The following is a 23,595-nucleotide window of genomic DNA, read 5'->3' on the forward strand; positions in this document are numbered from 1 at the left end:
ACAGGGACTTCATAATACAGTTTTTTTGTGTTAGATCGCATAAATGTGTCGTTAAACCCGCCATCACCCGAGACAGCCAATTCGGTTTGTCACGTAAATAGAACATGCCAATTCGTTACTAGTGCTGAGGTGCAACAGACGACGCTGACACAGTTCTTGAGTAAGGGCGGATGCCAAGGTTTATTAAGGGCGAATGCCGGTAACTTATTCAAGGCTTACGCCTAACAGTTGACAACCTTAATATCTCCCCAGGGGAAAGGATACTGGGATGTCCCTAGCTGCCCCCAGGCTATTCGTGCTCTTCCCTCAGCACCGACCGAGGGGTCATCCAACTCGGTTGGCCGGGTGAAGTAGCCACCCTACCCTGGCTCCCGACTTCCTAACTCTCTCCCGTTCCTGGCCCTTTGCGACGACCCCCTTCACGTCACCGGTCCGAGCTTATATATCCCAGGGTGACAAGACGTCATCAACTATTCCACAACACGGAGTACAGCACACCGGTGTGTTGGAGATCAAAGCCACAACATTTACGTTCCGAGTATGACGTTTTGCCAGTAATTACAACATTAAGAAAAAATAAAAGCTGTTGCTTTTCACAATGCCATATGGAAGAAGAAGACAACTAGTTTACTGGTGATATTTCTATTATAATGGCATGGGCGAGTCTCTATATAGGGGACAACCACTTGATTTCCCCGCAAAGCGGTAGCAATTTTATCGACCCCGAAGGGGTGATGGGCTGAGCCAACCCCCCAGTCAGTATTCGAACTCGCAACTTGTTCGAATGTCGCTTGCCCTTGCGCTTAACCGTTTGACCGGTTAATGCAGTACAGTCGATAACATTTATGGGATTTGAAGGAACACCTGATGACATGCGGGATAAGCTAAAGTCTATACGAGGGGGATCGATACCTTTTAAAAAATGGAACACTAACAAATGCAAGCACTTTCTGTAGCTGACAAGAAACCCCACCAGACACACAAGTGTAGTGGGTATGTATGGAGACGGAGTCTTCTTAGGAGGCAACACGTATTCATTTAACAATAACGTGAACACACGGGGTCCCTAACGCGAAGGGGTAATGGGCCCCTTCTACCCGACGACCTGAGGTTATAGCCTCCGGACTAACGTGCCCAAGTCACTGGGACCACCTAATCTCAGCCCTCCGGCTAACGGGACCTAGGGGAGGCTGACCCGACCCAGCCAAGGTCCTTGGGTCTCTGGCCCACTCAGACCCGGCCCTGATAAGGACGTCGTCGGGTCTGGGGGTCTTCAGGGTCCTCGTCTTCAGGCGAGCTCTTCGGCTTGACTTGAATCCCACTGAGATTTTAGCACACAGCCTTGGTGTACGGTGTTTTTTCTGCAATATTTTGCTGTCTTTTCTTGGATTTTCTGTTTGCACTTAGTCACATATTCACTTTCAGATGTTTTCTTGTTCATGTTTTTTGTTTGTTGCGGTTGCACCCGATTCAAGAGCCGCATGGCTCACAGGGCTATACCAAACAAACTTGAACTTGACGCCGACTGCCGGAGTCGCTCTGGGGTCCGGCTTTTATAGGGCTCCCAGGGTAAATCCGCCCCTGGCCACGCCCACTCTCTGGAACCTTCTGGAACAGGGGTGGGGCACGTCCGGCCCGCGGGCCGTATGAGGCCCACGAAATCAATTGGTGTGGCCCTGCCAAGGCAACCGCGGGCGGGACTCGGAGCAAACCTGTAAAAGCAGTTGCGAGTAGCAGCAACATCATCAATACCAGCTAACATCACACGCCTCACCAAAGAGAAGCAGTTCCAGCCATCGCATTAGGGGTGAGTTAATGAAATGTTTGACCAAATATAACAGGCACATTTTTAAGTAGGTAATTTTGTATGGCCCGCGAATGATTTGTTGTAAATATCCAAATGGCCTTTGGCAGAAAAAAACGTTCCCCCCACCACTGTTCTGGAGGGACTTCGATTGTTGCGCATTCCCCCAGCCCCCCACTGGGGGGCCTGGGGTGTCCACCACCGGTCCCGAACTGCTCTCCAGATTGCCTGGCCCAACAGCCCAACTCGGTACAGGACGGACCCGCTATTGCCCCCTGTTGGCCCATGGCTGGAGCTACATATTTCCGGTGGGGTAGTGGTGACGGCGTATTATGCCTTACAATTACCCACCACACAAGTACGTGCAGGCTGGAAACATTGGACAATGAAACTGCGTTGCTATAACGGGGGTGGAACGGATTATATTATTGTTCATTCCTGAAAACGAATGTTATTTATGCGGTCACCCAATAATTATGGCGAGGTTGTATTTCAACTGCCGTGTCCCACTGACCATTAGATGAAGTGTGGTCAAAGAACCCCCCACTGCTTGCAAGGCCTGCGAATAAATGTTAGAATAAGGCAACATCTACGCCTCTATTAAAGGAACGAAACAGGTGGACTTCTCCACAAATCTGGCTGTCGCCTGATGAAGCTGGTTGTAATTACTGGCGAAACGTCCAACTCAAGATTGTAAATGTTGTGGCTTGGCTCTTCCACACACCGGGGTTTGCTGTACTAGTAACGAATTTGCATGTTCTGTTTACGTGACAATCCTTACGAATTGGCTGTGTCGGGTGGTGGCGGGTTTAACGACACATTTATATATTTACGAAATATAACCCCAAAAACCCCTGCATTGTATTCAACCGGAACACGTGCTTCCCCCACGTGGACATCATCCACACGGGGGCAGCGTAGGACCACAACACGACCACGTCCGTCACCACGAGATGCTGCTCCCGATGAAGTGTGTGCCCATACAACCCCACACCGACTGTTAAGATTAGGGCCCCAAAAAAAAAGAAATTAAAACGATCGCACGAATGTTGCAATAGATATATACTTTTATTCCTTTTTATCATCGCGTAACCACAATGTTTTTTTTTTACATCGTAAGCTGTACAGTCACGAAACCGATATATGCACATAGAAGGCAGAATAATTGTTTTGACGGCTGAGCGACAATTAGCGCCACAAGTGGAATGACTCGCTTATAAAGCACACTTAAAATTGGTGGTTATAACCATTACACGAACGCGTTTTAACGTTTACTGCACGACAGATTGGTAACCATACGTCAGATGTCATTACCCCCCCTCCACCGCTCATTTAAACGGCTTCAGGTGTGTGATTGAATACACGTGGGTCCATGCAGAGCGATTGGAAGTTGAACGCGTGGGTTTGTGTCTGAAGTCTAAAAATATCACATTTTTTTTCTCCTTACACTGACACAGCTTCGGATCGATTAAGGCCACGCGCACGGGTGGACTTTGGCATGAGTAAAATAAAAAGATGGTCATGACCACCATTCGCGTGCTTTAAATGTGTCTTGGCTGAGTAACTCTGAGCATGCCAACACTGCCTTGTTGAATGCTTATACGTTGTATTCGCAGTGTTCCCTTTACACGGATTGTTCAGCTGCCTGCCATTTGATTAACTGCAAAGTCCACCACTTACCAGCTTGTGGAGTGCTCACACCATCACATACAGTAGTTACACATTCTTAAACGACCTACTAATTCTAGTACACCCCAATGTCACTGAACCAACATGTTAAACCAATAACAACACGAACCACATTAAACCTTACAGGTATGCATCTTAACAATGTGACATGACAATTTATAGTCCATAGGTAGCATATACATTTAGTCTGAACTTATGCCACTGCTTCCGTTATGACAAACACAATTCAAATCTTTGGTTGTATCCAGTATCAATCCATGCTTAAGTGCCAATTGCAAAAGTGTGACGTGCTGCACATTTAGGATAGTTACGTTTTTTTCCCTTTATATTGCTCTGCTGGAGCATATTAATTACTGTCTACGCAACTTAAGAGATATTTGAGAATTCACAATCCGCAAAGCCTCAATGCATGTGCATGACATTTAAAATGATTTTGTGCAGGCCACATTTGCAATTTGGCCAGTGGCAAGAGACTCGACATTGAGATTCAAATGTGAAGAGGCAAATGGCGTCAGGCACGGTACTCCCACGCAGTATCAAGCCCATTGAGTGCACGGTGTTGTGTGTCATTTGCACCACCTTGTTGAGTAGATATTTAAGGGACATTGAGCGGTGTACATTCAAAGCAGGTTTCGGTGTCTAATAGTTGCCATACATCAAGCATTACATGGACGTTTAATAATGCAAAAGTTCCTCGACACAAAAATACATTACCCTCTTTCCTAGCAATTCTGCAAAACATTTCCCGACTGTACTATACAGTGCAATTGTTTGGTATATCAATTATTAATATTCAATGTGGATTTCTACTCACGCTGTATCATTTACAAAGCACACTACGACCAGCAGCCCAACCACACGAAAAATAAAATGTACACAAACTTCGTCCACAAACATGGATGAAGGCACTGGAAAACTTAAAAGTGCATCTGCAAAAAAAGCTTTCAATTCTGAGGAGTCCATTGTCAAGAAGCAACCCTCGCTGCACGAGGGGCATATAGCGGACCTTCATCTTAACCCTGTTCCACGGTACAACGGACGTTGTGAATATCAGGCTTTGTTTTTAGCTGAACGTGAAAGTATACATACATATAACGAGTGACATGCAGCACGCTGGGGTGTTGCAGTTGTTGAAATGGTGAATCTGAGAAAAAAGCGTGAAAATCCGTAAAGGATGCACTTTAAAAAGTGTATGCCAAAGTAAACGCTGAACTCAATGACGCTAGGTGCGCTGGCACTTCACTCATTCATGCTCAACAATCTGTAATGCGAGTTTGATTCTCACACAGCAAACAATTTACACTATAAATAATACATAAACCCAACTCGATACTTTAACTTTTTAGTACCGTGTTTTTAAACTCCACAAAAACACATAAAACAATCCATTTCCAAAAATTAACCTGAATGCCACTTTAATTCGGTAAACAGTCCAAAACGCACGTTGGATAATGAGAGGCCAAAGTTGAACTCTAATGAAACTCGAGTAAGTCACCAGTATTTAAAGTTGCTTATTAAAAGTGTTTTAGGTAGAAATATGCAAAGATTAAATTATCAAATTAAAATAATATATCCCAGTGTAACATTAACATTCAAAACTGTGAGCACTGCAGTAAGAAAACCAGCGATGATTTTCACAATGACATTTAATGTTGCATAATAGAAAAGAGTGTGCAGACTGCACCCTCAATTTATAAACGATCCTCATGGATCCTCTAAAGAAAACATAACTATAAACAGAGGAATGTAGTCTCATTGGGATTAAGTATTGGTAATACATTATCTATGAGCCTTGCAACATTTTCATGGCATATCTGGCTTAGTGTGGGGAAAGTTGAAAGTAATTATAGAATATTGTGCGCATTTTACATTGGCCAATCACAAGAAATGATACCAAACTTTGGGCTTGAATAACATTCGGTCAAGTTAATAAATCCTGGACACATCCTATCGGATGTCTGTGTGAATAACAATATAAAACTACTGTATGCGTGCATCAAGAAACATAAATTCAGCATGAGTGGGAAAAACACTATCTTCTCTCTTTAAGACACGTGCCAAAATATGAATCTCCTGTAAATAAAACTCTGTAAACACACATTTTTGTGAATTTTTCCAAGTCACACTCAATCCTAAAATGGTCCCATAAAACACACACACGTGCATGCAATGTAAACCCTAAATTAAGCCTCCCTTTCCTCCAAATCGTTGAAGATAAATAACATTTAGTCAAGAATTGAGTCCCTTTTGTGTACAGCTGTTTGAACATCCTGCCCGATTGCCTTCTTGAAAGTTGAACTGCAAGAACGAAGCCTTTTCGAGAGGTTTGAACATGCCCTTTGGCCAAATTTGTACAGTAAAATAGGAGGGTAGTTAAGGTACAAATGTTTATAAGCTTTTCGCAATTTAATTAATTAATATTCTGATAACGTGGCTCATGCTGAAGCCACAAGGGGCTGTAGGCCGGCGATGTGAACTCTTTATGACAAGGTTTCGGTATTTAAAATAATATTCTTAAACATCAGATTCAATACACATTGTCACATCTTATTGCAGTATTCAATTAGTCGGGTGCATCACCACACCTCTAGAGGGTAACAAAATACGAGCCTGTCACTAATTCCCTGATACGTGAAGAGGAATATGGGACAGTAATGGGATACAGTGTATTCCATTTGTGTATACACAGGCGCAGGCAGAAAGTCAACTTAACAAGCCAAGCTTGCTACCACCTCTGGTTTTCATAACTCAGTTTGATTCACAAAACATAGCAAACAACTTTCGTTTTGCACATTAGGTGCAGCCAATAGGGAAAAACTAAACTACAATTTCAATGCTTTGTATATTTTAAATAGGTCCAATTTTGTTCCCGGAGACATGAGTAAACAATCTCACTGCAAGCATGGTATTCATGGCAACTCGTGAAATTAAGTCCTGGTCCACAGAAATTCTCTGCAAGAATGTGTGCCCTTGGCTACTAATCCCATTACAATGAGTTCCACCAAATGAGTATGAGAAGCCAATGAAAATGAAAAACCACACACAAACACATACCGTATATAAAGCACCATCTTTCATTCTACCTAGCATGAGTGCTTCAACAACTGCTACCTCTTTAAATAATGGATAGTGAAAGTTTACCAAATAAAATAAAAACTGCACAAATGCGCGTTAAATCCATAGACCCAAGTGTTAAGACTGCTCATCCTCAAATCTGACTGCAAGATACTGACCTGCTTTATCGTTCTGGATTTAAAGTAAGAGTCATATTTTACAAATCATAGGGATGATAATTTTTCATTTAACTCAGAATATTAGTAGAAAGTAAGGCAGTTTCATAAATAAATGTGCTCAAAAAGGGGGCCTGAGATTAAATTGCAGCTAAGCATCCAAGCCATTTGCGCAATTGTATTTCTCACTGGACTGTAACTTTATTGGAATTTGAGCCAAATCAATGACAGGATTTAATATGAAATTTGCAATCACATTAACTACACGCTAACCTTTGGTACATTAAAATAAAATCCATAACATTCAGAAAGTTTAAAACGTGCAAGCATTTAGTTAGGGGGCTTTGAATGCCTTAGATTATACAAGAACTGCAATTTATGTGTTTAATGTAAAATATGAACCAAGCGTTGGGTTTCCAGGGGAAAACATCTGCAGCAAGCTTGGGGACCTTAACTGTTTATATTCGTATATTAGTTGATGATAATGGCAAGCACAAACTATGTGAATGCTTCAACACTGAACACAGAACAACAGTAAAATACTCTAATGCCGTATGCCTTCTCAAGTCTGCACCATGACACTCTTAAAAACACTTCCAGAGGCCTTCAGTGTACCTGATAAGAGAGATGGACTATGAGTTTGAGTTTTTCATATGGCCATATTTATGGAAATGTCCAGATTTACACGAGATCTTACTTTCAGCAAATGTAATACAATTCTGGTTATGCTATTGGACAGTTTGACACAGAATAAAATGTATACAGTAAACTACACTTAAGAATATCTACAAAGCCTTCAGAGAGTTAAACAGGTACAGCAGCATTCAAACCACTTTCCTAACTGTAAAACCAATCCAATGACCTATTCTTACACTGAACATTTCCAATCTGACTGTCTTCATTACAACCAGCTGCAGGTGAGAAAGACAAAAGCTACCCGATGTCTTTCTGAGACGCATCCAGAGAACACAAAAACAGGTTTTGTTTGCAGGCAGTGCTTGAGCCAACAGGTATCAACTATGAGGATTGTTGGGGTGGGTGGGGGAGAAAAAGCAAGCACACCCACTCACCACCATTGCTAAACCCTTCCTTTCTTCTCATCACCAACGTTCTTTCCCGGCTGCTGCGCTCACTGCCACCCTGGTTCGTCTTCAGATGGCACGTGGCCTGGCTCGGTGGGTACGGATGTCGCAGTGCCATCGGCTGGCTTCTTCTCCTGTTGCCCATCTGGATGCCCGTGTTCCGATGTTGGCCCCTCTGGCTTCGTCTCCGTGGGATGATGCCCGCCGCCTGCTTGGTAACCCGAGGATGGTTGGTTTTTCTCTCCAGGCTGTGCCTGCTGCTGATAGAAAGGATTATAACTTGTATTTGCTCAGTATACACTAAACAAACGACTACTCGTTCATGGCAGGGGTTCTCAACCTTATCAAAACCACTGGTGCCCCAGGCCCCCCCCCCCCCCTCCAATTTCGTATTTACCCTAAAACACGATCAAGTGTAAATTAAGTAGCTTTAAAAGAATCACAAATGGAATTGTCATTTTAAAAATGCATTAAGAGAAACGCCAATATCAGTTGTCACTATTTAATAATGTTAAAAGCTTTATCAACTTACATATCATATTGGCTCATAATATGCAAAATACAGAAATGCAACGTTTTTGGGTTGACTGCGAATGCAGATGCCAAGCGAGCCAACAAACCACACACACATGATGCTCATGTGCTCGGCGGTAACGGTTTTATTACCTGCGCAGCTGCTGCTGCCTTCATCATCTTCTGCTCCCTCCTCAGTTTGAGAGCTTCCTTGAGCTGCATTAGTGTGTAGGTGAGGGACACCCATGGCGAGGAGTTTCCCACTCCCCATGCCGGCCGTCCCGGGTCCTCCTGCTCCTCCTGGTGTTTGGTTTTGCGGCTTCGCAGCGGACGCCGCTCACGCTGGCCATCAGACTCCTCGTGCGATACCAGCACTTGAATGGTGGCGATCGGCGCCCCTGGGGGATCTGGCTGAGCTACGAGCGTCGTCGTCGCTGCATCATAAAGGAGATAAAATAATACCTTAGTATATTCTCGTTGTGCTATAGCAGCTGGGTTTTTTCGATTACATTGGCTACATATATCTTAGTTGTTAAAATAACAAATACAATTTTGGAGGTTTTCACACATGTTTTCAGCTTGAACAGTATGTCCTTCAGCACAATGTCTGACATTCTGCTCCAAATGCTGGGAGCTTCTTCTGGGACTGAATTCAGCATTGAATTGAAAAGTTGGACATCACGTCAAACACGTGGTACGCCCCGTAAACACATCAAAGAGCTATAAAACACAACCAGAAAACCAACAAAGTACATATTTTGGAGCATTACATTTTGGAGCATTACATTTTGGAACAACAGTTCTGGGTACACATCAAAGCCAGCTGCATCAAACTAAGTTCGGCACTCACTTTGAAGTTCCTCAGGCCCAAGAAGCCATTGGATGAAGGCAAAGAGAAGCAGCGTCACGAGGGAGGCCATGCCGATCCCACGGAATGTCTCCGCAGCCCCTGCACGCGTGGACACGCACCATGCAATCATCACCCATGGCCACGCCACTGCTCTGTAGCACTCTCACGATTCCCCTTTAAAGCCCCACATTAAAATAGCAGCGACGTAAGACGAGTGCATTAATTTCCCCAAACCCAATAAAAATGCATATTACAATAACATAGCCTGGCTTAAGTCATGTCAGCTTGGACATGACACATGGTTAGCAGTGGCGATGGCTGGTGGCGAAGACCAATGTTGAAGTGGCAGTCAAAGGAGAGAACATGCCCAAGAGAACATTTATCCTGTACAGTGATGAAATCAGCTCATGTTTAGGTGCAAGAACCGTAATAAATGAAAACTTTAGGAGGCCCTCATCAAGCAGTGGATTAATCATGCCTGATTATGCTGATTCCGTATGGCTAATTAAGAGCAATTATTCAAGATTAAGTTGCTGATGATAATCGTATTTCCATTGAACCAATACACTCAGTGCACCCATGTTCGAGCTCTATGTGGTTGTCAGTAAGTAAGATAGTTAGCCCATATTTGCAGCACATGAGCAATCAACGATATGGTGGGTCGCTCAAACTACAGCTCACTGTGGAAATGTCAACAGTGCGTGGTGTGTGAAGAGACTGTATACCCCCCACAATAAAATTAGTCACGTGGAATATTTGCTACTGCCTCAGGGTCACCAGTGGCAGGGAGTACCACCCCACCCAAAAGTTCAAGCATGGAGACACTTTGACATGATAATGGATTTACCTGAAGATCTAAAATAAAATTGCTACTCATTGCAGAATGCTGCCATAAAAACAGTAAAATGTTAGTTCTCATTGTAAACACATCTACTATAATTATTCCAGTAACACGAGCAAAAATAAAACAAGACAGAGAATTAAAACTTGAGTTAGCAGCATAAGGACGTGCTGTTTTCTCTGATCATCAGCGGCGAGTTGGTGAGTACCAAAGTAGTTGACCATGACCCCGCCGAGCATGGCCCCACAGCCTCGGCCGAGACCCAGGTGCAGGCCCTGCAGGATGCCCTGTGCCGATGTTCGCAGCGAGGGTGGCACCGCCGCACTAAGGTAAGAGATGCAGGCCGCCCAAATGGCCGCGTGCGTCACACCTGGACACACGCAAACACGGCCGTTAAGCGTACACACGCGGCTGGCAAACACACGCGTGAATGTAAGTGCAAAACGCCTGCATGTCACTGTCAAAGACACCATTCAGGACAGGTGGCTTTCTCTCAGGACTATATATATCCTAAATGGGGAAAGATTAACTTGTGCACTATCAGCTCATCTGATTTCACCATAAATGTAGGCAGGCGCTTTCATTTGCTGTCAGCACTGTTCTCTTTAGCTAACAATCTGTTAATGTGAAAAACAACCGCTTTATTTTTTGTAAGATTAAAAAACTTATTCATCTTTCATAGCTTGGCTAACTGCCATGTCCTAAATTGATGATGGCTTCCACTGAACACTGAAAATTCCTTCTTGAGAAACTTGCCAGCGAATAGTCACAAAATGCCACTTTACGAAATCGTGAATAAACTCTCACGTATATGTACAGCGAATGGGATTAACACAGCACAACACAACATAGCATTGAGCTCTTAGTCAATCCACTTCTGGATTTTCTTGACCACCACGCTGGTCACTGTGGATTGATGAAGAAGAGTTCCAGGACCAGTTCAGATATCATTCACCACTGATGTAAAGACATTGCCTCAATTTCAACTCGGGTCGCAGAGCTCATAGCCCAGTGTGCTAACCACTGAGCTACTACTCCAAGCACAGAACAAATCACTGTAAAGATGTCAAAATCTGCATGCAATGTACTTCTCCCACAACATTGAATTTTAATCGTATTTGCACTATTTCTCAAAGGAGTGTTTCCTTCCCTGTCTGTGCTCTCGATGAGCCACTGGGTGCATGACGAACAACAAGGAGTGGGTGTGTTTTATTCATGGCATGAATACAAGCAAACTGAATGACGCACACATTGCAGGCAGAGAACCACCCTGCGCAATGTACACTGTACACCATGTCATTTCCTATTAGCAGCTGCATCAACAAATCACACCCAGTGGACTGCACAATATCTGAGGCTGTCTGTCTCATGTAAATTGAGTGCACATGATCGACACCATGCTTGTTTTTATTCACCTTAAATAATGCATTCTCAGTCTCAAGGCCAAACCAGGCTCTTTTCATCGTCAACCATGATCAATCCACTGCTGGAATAAAGGCCTCCCACCTACTTAAGCCGTGGCCTTCTCTCAGTCCTGGCATTCAGTAATCCAACTAGCACCTGCACATGCACCAATTTGATTTCTCCATCTCCACAGCTGATGCCCACTTGAGTGGTCCCTCTGGCTACCACCGTGTCGTTAATCTCACCTAGCGGCCACCAGATATTTGAGCGGCGTTTCCCACACAAGCCCAATACTTGTCTGATGATGTCTCTATCTTGCGTATGTTCTCTAATCCACGTTTATCCCAGTGTAAGCACAAACGTGCACCTCTCAATGCTTCCCTGCACAATTTGCAGTCTGGTTCCATTTTGCTTATTTAGACAATTTTTTTTATCCATACGTCACAGAAGGTAATACACAGTTTTAAAAAAGCAAACTCTAAAAGAGCCAAATAAAAGCCATCCCCAAGGACATATCCCCCTGCTGTATTGTTTCTAGAGTCCACATCAACAAGCTGCAATTTAACATTTAATTTAACATTTACCGGTCAACAATATACTTACTAGTGATTTTATTGTGAAATATTATTGGAATTCCCCAAGTGAATAGTAATTTGCAAATAAACAAGAGAGCAACTGAGACATTTTCAAAGCACCTTACATGCAAACAAATTCCATGCTGACCGTGCACTCTGACAGGACACACTTACCCTGCAGGATCTCCATGGGCAAGACATACCACGGGTTGACCAGGTATGAGATGTAGAGGTATCGTGCTGTGTTGCAGGCCAGCCCCAGATACAGGACTCTGAGTGAACAGAGGCAAGAGAGAGGTAAGTAGCAATCACACTTTTTTTTTACTTTCCCCCCCAATTTTATCCTGATTGTGCTATGACTGGCAACGCCCCATGAGACAAACAATCCATTTTGGTCTCGAGCAGAGACTCAAAAGTGTTAAGAGAAAGAACCATGGATGTTGATATCACAGACCTACTTCGGAGAGCTACCGCCACATTGAGGAAAACCAGCAACGGTGGCTGTGTTAGTGAGACATTTAACCTGTTAATGTAAAGCCATTTAACCTAATCTCTCAATACAATGGCCACCTCTGCAGCTTTGTCATCGTGGAGGTAGCTCTCCGATCTTACATTGACATGCAAATTTATCACATTAACATCACTAACCCCGCCCACTTCGCTTATGACCCTTGTGCTACACCCATTTGAAAACTTTAAAACATCCTGCCTCAGCAGCTTTCCCGCTATTTTTTCTCCAGATGACGATTGCTTGTGTTGCGATCGAAACGTCGTAGCTTTTTGTTATTTTTGGTTATTTTCTTTGAACCTATCTATGTGACTTTACCGAAAAACCCAAGAAAATTAATTCCTGCAGTCACAAAAGCTTTAAGTCAGTTATTATATCATTGTTAAGTATTGAATTTGTGTTATCCTATAGTAAAAAATAAGGAATAAGTTGCACTTTATATTTTGCTACGATTCCATGTGTGAGGTGCAGGACAAGGTCTATTTGCCCCGACAGCCATAGGCAATGAATGCCAATTTCACCATGAACAATGAATGAAAACAAGCTCTCAATGCATCAGCCATACAACAGCTTTCATGACATGTAACAATGACTCATCTTTAAACCACATATACTCACGATGAAACCCGACAATGGTCCTTTAACAAGAAAGCTGCTCATAGAATAAATGAGCGTGCTTCTGTGCGTGTTGCAAATGCAATGTAAAATGTTCAATAACATCTCCGACAAGATGCACTGCTACTGCGAGTCTAAATATACTGCAGCAAAAAATCTTGACTTTCTTTGAAAATATAAATCTAGATTTATACTTTGGTAAAATGTAGTTCATAGAACGTAAGGTTGCTTAAACTGCATATAACATGGAATCAAAGTAAAAGAAAAACAAATCGATTATGCCCCCCAAAATATCCGGTTGTTTTCTCATTATATTCTGTCTGCTAATGATAGTTACTGACTTAAAAAAACTGAGAGAAGAGACAAGAGATTGGGATGCATGTTTTCAATAAGTTGACAGCTGAGAAGAACAAGTAAAATAAATAAAAACAGCAAGCAACTTTATATACTCTGACAAACTTTTTTTTTACCAGATTCTTCACTTAAACTGCATTAAAATGGTAAAAATATAAGTTTCTATTTCAGACAGAGATAACTTCCCCAGGCTACAAGACATTGTGTTTCAACATACTCCTCCTTCGTTTCTAAACAAATTCATCAATTAAAACAAACATGACAAGGGAATGATAGCCAGTACTAAAAGGTATAATGATCCATGCAATTATTGATTTCAAATCAATCCTTACACTGACAATACGTGCATCAACAAGTACATGTGATAATAGACTGTTCTATATTCATAACGTTGCCTGTGGGGGACCGCTGTCACAGTTATTAGCGCTCTGCACTCTAAATCCAACCACCTGAGTTCAATTCCTGGCTTTGGCGAACATCAGTGGAAAGTGATATCTGGACCGGTCCTGGTCCCCCCCCCCCTTCACCACCCTACTCTGATTAGCACAGTGAAGTAAGTTTAAACAATCCCATTGACTAACAAAGTCTGGGCAAATCTTGACAAAGGCCTATCAATTATTATTAGAAATGTATTGATTTATAGGATACTCGTAGATCCAAGGGACTCGTGTTGTGGGTAGGTCAGATATCTCGTGACACCGGCTTAACCTTACAAAGGGCTTCCTCTATAACGCGATGAAACATGAGACATGCTGGTTGGGTCAACGGGCCTTTGTAGCCTTCACATTTCTGATGTTCTAATAGTATTGATTTATATGTTGCATGTGTAATGACAGGGTGCCACCTGTCGGCCTGAAGGGGTAATCACGGTTATGGGCACATTACGTAATGCCTAATTATGAGGAGGGCGTATCTGGGGTAAATGTGAAAGGCGGAGTCAGTCGAGAAGCTTCGGGAACCTGCTCGAGGGTTCTAGAAGGGGGCGTGGCCAGAGGCGGGGCTTGGCCACGCCGGGGCGTATATAAGGGGGACCCCGAACCAAAGGTTCGGTGCTGTTGCGCGTCCTGGGTCCTCGCTGCGTCGCTGCTCGCCATCATCTCACTACGTCGTCTCTCTACGTCGTCCGACCACGTGGACGATCTCCTGCAAGGCTCTCACCATCGCCGTCACTGCGCTAGTCGGGCAGCTGCGTAGTTGGACGCCGACGATGGGGTTGTGTGTTAGGGTCGGCTATGTGTAGCTGCGTTACATAAATGCATCACCCAGTGTACTCTTAATAAATAAGAACCCTTCTATGTGACGTGTCTCAGGTGGGAGAAGGGGGTTAATTATTAGGGGCCCAGGCGATGCTGCAAGGTTGTAGATTAGAGATATTACAGAATACAACTCTCCGGCGTGTGTTCAGGTTGTACCGCGTGATTTTCGGCATGATGTTTAGGCACAATATCTGAGATTTTGCTTCATGTGCTGAAATATTCGTTAAAAACTTAAGAGATCGCATATCAAGCCGAACAACAAGCGATACTACCTGAAAATGCATCGGAGAGCTGTACAGTACAACCGCGAAAATCTACGCACAGGAGCATTACCGTACGTGCCCAATGAGGGCGATGAGGCGGTGGCTGAAGAAGTAGGCGGTCAGCTCAGAGAGGTGGTCGAGCACGGAGCACACCCCAAAGAGGGTTGGGGTACCGCCCAGGTCGCCCAGGTGCCAGAAGAGGAACGTGAAGACGAACCCGTAGCCAAAGCCCATGAACCACGTGACGTACAGCACCGAGCCGTAGCGCACATTGCACAGCAGTTTCACCAGGTGCCCGTAGCGGTACTTCTTGGGCTCGGGCTTGCCCCCGCTGTCGACGGGAATGGGCACAGCTGCCGTGATGGCAGACGTGCTTGACACTGTGGTGGTGCTGCTGCTGGTGCGGCGTTCACGTGCGGTGCTGTTGACAGGCTCCACGTGCGGGATCTCGATTGACTCCGTCTCCTCAATTGCCTCTCGCGAGAACCTGCAGGGGTAAAACATTTCTAGCAATCATTCTTGGGATCTCCACCACAGTTATTATTGTTTTAATTATTATATAAATGTTTTTCATAAGTATCACATTTTCATCCCCTTTTAAAAGATACTTTGGATGAAAACCTCCCCATGTTGTGAGTCATGGAGGTTGGTTGGCCATACTCGAGCATGCTGGTTCGTGTGGGTTAGTGAACGGGTGGAGGAACAGCCAGGACCAGTTCAGAGACCACTCGTCACTGGTGTGAACCATGGCCAGGGCATCACTGGGTTCATGAGCGAAGTGTGGTAACCACTGCATCACTGCTCCACCCATTATAATTATTACTGGCAAGGAAATCATTTAGCGCATGATCTGCAGAATATTTTCCGCATTTAACAGAATATTTATTGCGAATACAATCAATGTTAGTTTACACTAATATGAATGAGAAGAATGTGAAATTGTTGTCCATTTTCAAAGAAAAGGCAACGTGATTGACCCCCCACCCAAACCCGCAAGGGGTACTATTGTGATGGTGGAAATAACAGCCTTTGACTAGGTCTCCCTGTAGTAAAAACATCTCACTTGTTTATTAAACATCTGGTGTGTTCAAACTTGTTGTGATATGCATAATTAGCCACACTTTTTATTTAGAGATAAGCATAACTTTGTTATTTCAGGTCAGACACGCACCTTTTGTAGTCAAAGTGAAACTGCGTTGCCACCACCAGGGCCACTGTCATGGTGACTCCAAATGCGATGAAGGCGATCTGGTAGTTGTGGTACTCTGGGGGGAGGCATGGAGCCTCCACCCAGCCAGTCATATCCACGTCTGTATAGTCGATAAGGAGGCCAATTGATAGCATGCACGCGCCCCAGCCAAGTGAACCCCACATGCGCTGCCGCCCGTAACGGTCACGGTTGCGTCCCAGGTAAAGCAGGGTGACTGTGTCCACGATGGTGATGGCGGGCGCGCTAAAGAACTCTCCGATGAGCACGAGTACCAGCAGCAGCAAGAAGATGGTGCGAAGCTCCAATTTGTCGTATACAATCATGAACTTGGTGGGATCGACTGTGGTTTTTGGTGTGGTTCCTGTTGTCTGAGGCCCAGTGGTGTTCGGTAAAGAACTACCATTCACTCCGAATAATGTAACATTTCTCACAAAGCCAATTGTGGTTGAAGGTGCTCGCGTGCTTAATGGATGCGCATAACCAATGGAAAAAAAGGGAATCTTAGTTGGAGGGGTCGATTTTAATCCAAAGGATTCTTGAACGTTATTTGTTGTTGCCAATTCACGCTTCCTTCTTAAATGCCCTGTGGCATTTGTAGGTGGAATGGAGAACGAAGATGTTGGTAAAGTTGTGGTTATAGTGGTTGTCGTCCCATTAGCGAAGGGGAGTTCTTTGAGGGTACAGTGTGGCGTAGCCGGATGTACAAAGCCAATTCCCAAGCTAAACCCAATCCAGCAAAGCAGGGAGAAAAGTAAGAGGTGTTTCCCCTTTTGAAAGCGATCAGCCAAAGCCCCCCACAGGGGTGCGCTGCAGAACTCAATGAAATAACGAATTCCCACCAGTAGTCCGCTCTGGCTGGCATTAATGCCCAATTGCTTGTAATAGACAGGCAGCAATGGAAAAAGTGAACCGTAGGCCGAGTAGAAGAAGAAATAGAAGGCCTTAGAGATGAGGAGGTCATCGTTAATCTTTATGCATCGTCGCTCAATCCAGTCGGGCTCGTCGTCTGTAGAGGAGTTCTCCTGTGATTCCTCCGTTGCACTCGGCGTGACCCCATTGGCTGGCTCAGTGAGAATGTAGCGGTGTTTTTTATCCAGCTCATCCTCAGACAAGATGGCCGTTTTGTCGTCTTCTGCCATGGTGCGATGAGGACTTTAGGAGAGGCGAACGAGCGGGGAAATGCTCATCACTTGGGTGAAGGAATTTCCTGTAAATCAAAATGTTAAGAGTGAGTTGAGGGCTTTTCTCATAGTTGTTTGCATTTATTTACACAAAACATATAAGATATGTCACACAGGTATAGTTTCACAGGTCTTGTAAAGGCAAATGCAAATGCATGGTGTAGAAGACTAGAGTAATACTTAGTGGCAATACATTTCACCATGTAAAGCAAAGTGCAATTTTTTGTTCATACTACAAGCTGCCATGGTCAAAGAGAAAACTAATATGTGATACAGTATCAAAGATTTTATTTCCATTATTATCAATAATCTACTTCAGTAGATGTAAAGCAGTGCGTTGCTATTCTTTCACATACTGTTAAGTTTTATTCATTGCCTCTGTGCCACCAGAGAGATGTCACAAGTACCTTGTCCCAGCTGAGAGTTCAGTCTCGAGACTCCAGGTTAGTCAATCACACCACTCTTCTGTTTCCAATGAAAACAATCCGTTAACCAGGCCCATTTAACTGCGTGACATCTGTAGCTGTGGCCAATGTGTTTTCAACAAATCTAAACAAACTACTTTTATGAGTTGAAAAGCACACAAAATCTTAACAGAAAATTACAGATTGAGTACACGATTTGCATTGTCCCCAAAAACGTTGTACAAACGACTACAATCATTTAGACGTGGGCTTGTCTCCGGCTTTAATGCTCTATGGAACCACCAAATGCTTCAGCAAGCACTGACAATGTGACATTGCTGAATTGAAATAGCCAATACCACACAATTCGGTGATTAGTAACTTAGCTGACAAATCCATATTGAGAACATGATTCTCATAACAATAAACGGACCTTGGCCAGAGCTGAAAATTGTGGCCAATTTATTTAATAATTTTGATCTGACCAAAATAAATCTGGAAACCCAGTACATCCTACACAGATTAGATTAAGAGTCCAATGTTGCATCAGAGTTATGTAACTGATATTCCAAACCTTGTCATCAAATGTTAATGCCTCATTTAGCATAAATATGTTTTCCCAGCATGTTTCACCTTGCTTGTTCCAGAATGTCAACGTTTGTTGTGTCCATGTTAGTGTTTCCTAGTATTTCGGTATATCTACACGAGCGACCGCATGGGTCTGAATGTGGCTACGTGTGCCCTTGAGCAGGTCTGAGTGCCTGTTCAGGGGTCTCAGTCATTCTGAGTTAATATCTCTGCCTCCTTAAACGTATCCAAGTGGTGACTGGCATTATCCATAACAAAGCATGGCACTTCAAAACCCACATCCATAACAAGGACGAAAAGATTAAAGCCCTCAATCATTTAGTATATTAATTAAGCACGTAGCTTAATTTACTCAGTTTGTCGTCAAGGCGGAGGAACATACCATATGGCTATACCATTAAGGTGACCTTGAATAATGCAGACTACAGGTGCTTTTAGTTAAATGGCAGCTTTAAAGCAAAAATGCTTCTTCCTTTCTTTGAAAACGAGGCAGTCTGAAAATACAAATGGTGTGTACATGCCACACCCAAAAGTGGCCAGCTGGCTTAAAATGGAGACGCAGTGCCCTTCTTATACTTTTAAATACTGAAACACGGAGGTCAATTGTTTTATATGCACACGAAATGGTTATTTCGCAGCGGGCATACTGCATGATACATGAAGTAAAAAGTACTGTTCAGTGCCAAAAGTTCTGCCGCAACCAACGTCACCAACCACTCCATATTCCATGGTTACATGCAGGAGCCATATGCGTACAAACAGCATGCAATTCATTTGCTGACCACTCGGGTAACATGAAAAAAACTGCACGCAAGGTATTAGATTTAACTTATTTTGTCACTCTATTACATCCAACCTGGCGTTAATATGACCACATACAGCGCATACTAAAACTGTTATGAAAAACAATTCATGTTACAATTCTACTGAAGCAGACAGTAGTTTTACAGACGACTTTTTTCAAACAGAGCCTCTACCTGAGGATGCTGTAAATTTTAGAGCATATTGGACAAGGTCTGTCAGCTGAATTAAATACAAGTCCATGCAATAAATTGTAGAACATTCAAGGCAGGATAGGAGGGAGTGGCTTAGAAGTTTAGAATATAAATTTGGAAGACGTGAAGTAAGGCTTGCAATGGTTGGGACACGTCTGCAGGATGAAGGTAGGTTACCAACATTGGATTTGGAGTGGTACCCAGAGATCGGTGACAAAACAAAAACCTAAACCCAGTTGGTAGGACATTATGAGAACCTTGCAGGTCAGGTCTCAACTTTACAGAAGCAGTAGAATCTTGCAAAAGGAATAAAAGTGGCAGTGATGACCTTTTGACTTCAATCTTCTTTTAATTTAGTCTAAGTATGTTTTAAAAAATGTGTAATCACCTATATAGTAACTTCAGGCATGCTTCTACATATGCTCACTTCAACAACCCACACCTCACCTCAACAACCCACACTGACCAACTTGGTAAAGTGTAGAGAAGCCCTCATCAAGCAGTGAATTAAAAAACAAGGCTCTAACTTACATTTATTCATTGGGGCTTGCCAAACATTGACATACTAAACGTGACATTTTAATTTCTTTGAAAGGTTTCCTGTATTGGACCCACAGACGTAAATCAATTTGACAACGTTACACATACATACAAAAGATTACAAAACATACATTAAGAATGTGAAAATAAATCATAAGGAATTAAAAAGGAAAGAGTCTATGCACTATCATTTCATGCAAATCCAATGTCAAAATTTCAGCATAAATAGGTTGGATAAATCCTTTTGACATGTATGTTGAATTTATATCGCACTGTACGTAGTCAACCGTGCTAATAGGTGCGTGAGAAGGACAACAAAAACATGACTACAGAGTATAAACAAGGCACTGAATTCACAACCTAACCTCATCATAGTTTTTTTTTCTTGCAGCTACATGTACCCCTTAATTGAAAATTATATTGTGCGGCTCACAATATAATAAAACCCGTTAGAATGTAAAAAATAATGTGTTACTAGGGTTGGGAATGAAATAATTTAAAACAAATGTAATGTTTTTATTGGATAGTTTTCAATGACTGCCGTAGCTAGGCAGTGGACACAGCAGTGACACTCCAAAACATCTACTGCGTACACTTCGTATTTTTTTTGGTGAGGGGAGAAACACAAATGCAACCAAATGTCCCAATTTACTCTTTATCAAATGTAAATGTATTTCAACACGCACGGACCACATTCCCTCCCTTGCTCATTTTCACATACCCAGGCAACGCTGCTAATAATCGGAGAATAGATAACATTTAACAGGTTACCAGGTTGCTACGACATTAACCAAGCCAGCTACATCTCAGACAGGCACAAATTAACACTGATTAATTAATGCAAAAGGTGATAAAAAACATAGTGAATATTGCAATTTAGTGAAAGCCTTTTTTTTATTCCAGTACTACCACATTTCATTGTCCAGCCCATTTCACGTGAAATATATTTACCTAAGTTCACATACACAATTCTTGACATATATCTCACAGGATATCTTGATATCCAGTGGGAATAAAACTAGTCTAATTTGACACAATAAAGCAGGACATCATATAAAGGGTAATACAACATTTCAACCAACTTAATCAAATAAAAGCTAAACTGATTTTTATTTTACAACGTACAGTACTACATCCCTTTTAAAAATCCATTGCTAGATGTGGGCTTATCCATGCTGTGTCATGGAAGTAATTTGACCATACTTCACCCCGCTGGTTAATGCAAGTTGAAGGGGGAGAGCATCGTACAGTATGCATGATGGTGGCCCATCCAAGCACTATCCTGCCTGAATCTACTTAGCTTCCGAGATCTGATGAGATCAGATGTATTCATTGTGATTTGATCACAAGGTGTCCTTTCCATGCTACCTTCACATCCTAGCCAGATGGTGTTTTACATTTCAAAGTGTCATTATTATGTGTACGACACAGCTCGACAACCACAGATCATAAGCAATACAGTACAGCCCAGGGCAAGATTTAGAAAATGACATGCATTATTCCACATTGTCAAACATAATTCGCTTACCAAACATGTCGTCAGACTAAATGTCCAAACTGCATGTCAGTTGGCTCGTTGGTTAACCGGACAAACATATTGGGTCTCGAACACTTTTCAGCCAGCCCAACCGATACAAAAAATAATATGGGTGGCATGGTTAAAGAACCAGCAGCCATCATCTGTCGGGCTTGCCAGCCGCAAAACCAATGGGCGAGTCCACAACCGCAGTAAACAATCAGAACGCAGCCAAACATTGTAGTCACATACAGTATTACCAAAACGGCCCACGACTCCACGAGCAAATCAATAGGACCACAGCAAAGCCATCCATTTCAGGCAATTTTCCAACCAGCCAGCATCTTGTTACAGCAATCAGGTAACGTGGGTAATACGTTTCTACTATTTGTTTTTTTTCGGTGAAGTCACGTAGGTAAAACAATCAATAAAACAAAATAATTGAAAACAACCAAATCAAATCACGACGTTTCGGAGGCAACACAAGCTTCCTTCATCAGGTGTTAAAATGTACACCTGATGAAGGAAGCTTGTGTTGGAGACTGGCAACACGAAGCTTGTGTTGCCTCCGAAACGTCATGATTTGATTTGGTTGATTTCATTTATTTTCTCTTCTTGATTGTTTTACCTACGTGACTTCACCGAAAACACCAAAGAGTATGAATCATTGCAGTCACACGAAAGCCTCAAATCTAGAACACGTTTCTAATCGTGTTCATGAGAAAACGACACAAACGCTCTCCCCTGAAGCACTCTCCGTCGTGGCCAGCATGACCTAGACATCGACATTTCAGCTCGCGAACATTTTGCCATTGGGAAGAGGCGAAGAGAATTCCGATGAGTACCAACCAATACAGGGTAAAAAGAAGAATGTCTCTCGGTCGTACCTCTGTTCTCCGTGTTGCCAGTCTCCCCTCGTCAGGTCTGGCTTTCCTCCCTCCCTCCCTGTTGGCAAGTGCAGGGCCCTCTCCGTCCCCTTGGTCCTCGTGATGGGAGTGAGTTGGCCTCGTCCTTGGTGCCTCGTCCTCCCCCCACAGTCAGCCCGGCGTGACGCCCCCTTCAAGACGAGGCTGTTGTCCTCTTGTCAACAGCAACAACCTTCGAACCAACCTGCAGGTGGCACCAGTGTTCACGAATAAAAACAAGAAACAGGCAGAGGGAGGGAGGGAGGGGGGCATTCTGTGTACACATATAAAGCGACTAAACGAACACGCGCGTCCCAAATGTTGAACTATAAGCAAGCCCTACTACACGTGAACGCGATGTCACACTGTGGTGGGGCAAGTGATGTTAGTGAGTAGCACCCACGACAGCCGGCACGGCACCACACGATAGGGGGGGGGGGGGTGACCAGCAAACCACGCCCGGCCGCCTTTGTCTCCCCCAGGGCCGATGTTTACACACCGCAGCAGGGAATCGTTTGAGGCTGAGTCGACCTAGGGGGGAGGGCCCAGGACCCGTTCAGACAATCGTCAGCGGTGTTGGCCGTGAGCGAGAATCGAACCCGAGGACGCCGGTTCGTAGGCGGCGCTAACCGCTGCACCACCGCTCCCCCCACCCACACGGCGCTCTAAGCAAAACACTCCACACACTCACACGACACGGCAAGCTCTTCTACTGCGAGAGGTCGCCCCAAAACACTCAACACGAACCCATGTAAAACCCCAAGAGTGGAGACGTTTCGCGTGGGGGTCGCGGCGTATCTTCTCGTACCTTGCGCGCTGCCTCGCCGCCGCACCTTATGTCATTGTACCGGTAGCGTTGTTAAAATTTGTTTGTTTTTTATAAATGTCGGTTTCGTCGTCTTCGTCGTCGTCTCTCTTAATTGTTACACGTAGCCCCTTTTCACCAACGTAACGAGGGGATAAAAAAAGAAATGAATAAACGTTTTTGCTTTTTTTTTAAAGACGAAACCGATTTGATCGCTGCCAACCCGAAACAGTGGCCGGCACTTCCCCGTCGAGCTGCGCATGCGCAGTCTCGCGACACGCCCCACTATTATAATTAATTTTTTATAATTTAACATAAATTATCCCTGGAAATTTACATAATTTAGTAAAAGCTTACATTCATGTACTCATGTTTTCTGAAAACTATTTTGCGTAAATATTCGGTGTGTTTGTAAAGCTGCTTAATTCTGTGTTTTTTTAAAGAAACATTTTATTTTGGTAGCATGA

The 23,595-nt window shown here is 43.5% G+C and overlaps 1 protein-coding gene across 3 annotated transcripts; it reads right to left on the reverse strand.

The window, feature by feature from the left end:
* Positions 1 to 2,859: 2,859 nt before the first annotated feature.
* On the reverse strand, positions 2,860 to 23,378 carry MFSD6 (major facilitator superfamily domain containing 6). 3 transcript variants are annotated; one of them, XM_061555606.1, is made up of 9 exons: positions 23,132 to 23,378; positions 22,306 to 22,528; positions 16,156 to 17,401; positions 15,055 to 15,471; positions 12,163 to 12,260; positions 10,218 to 10,379; positions 9,169 to 9,267; positions 8,472 to 8,752; positions 2,860 to 8,062 (listed from the first exon to the last, which is right to left on the reverse strand). In XM_061555606.1, exons 3-9 carry the CDS (start codon positions 17,331 to 17,333, stop codon positions 7,853 to 7,855), a joined length of 2,445 nt encoding a protein of 814 aa, XP_061411590.1. In that variant the 5' UTR covers positions 17,334 to 17,401; positions 22,306 to 22,528; positions 23,132 to 23,378; the 3' UTR covers positions 2,860 to 7,852. The 3 variants fall into 3 exon arrangements, with proteins under 3 accessions (XP_061411590.1, XP_061411588.1, XP_061411589.1); XM_061555604.1 differs by having other exon boundaries at positions 2,860 to 8,065; XM_061555605.1 differs by lacking the exons at positions 22,306 to 22,528; positions 23,132 to 23,378 and adding exons at positions 17,783 to 17,840; positions 18,750 to 18,770 and having other exon boundaries at positions 2,860 to 8,065.
* Positions 23,379 to 23,595: the final 217 nt, after the last annotated feature.

The sequence above is a fragment of the Lethenteron reissneri genome, chromosome 21 (assembly GCF_015708825.2).
Source record: "Lethenteron reissneri isolate LAM-NWPU_2019-01 chromosome 21, ASM1570882v1, whole genome shotgun sequence".
NCBI classification, from domain to species: domain Eukaryota; kingdom Metazoa; phylum Chordata; class Hyperoartia; order Petromyzontiformes; family Petromyzontidae; genus Lethenteron; species Lethenteron reissneri.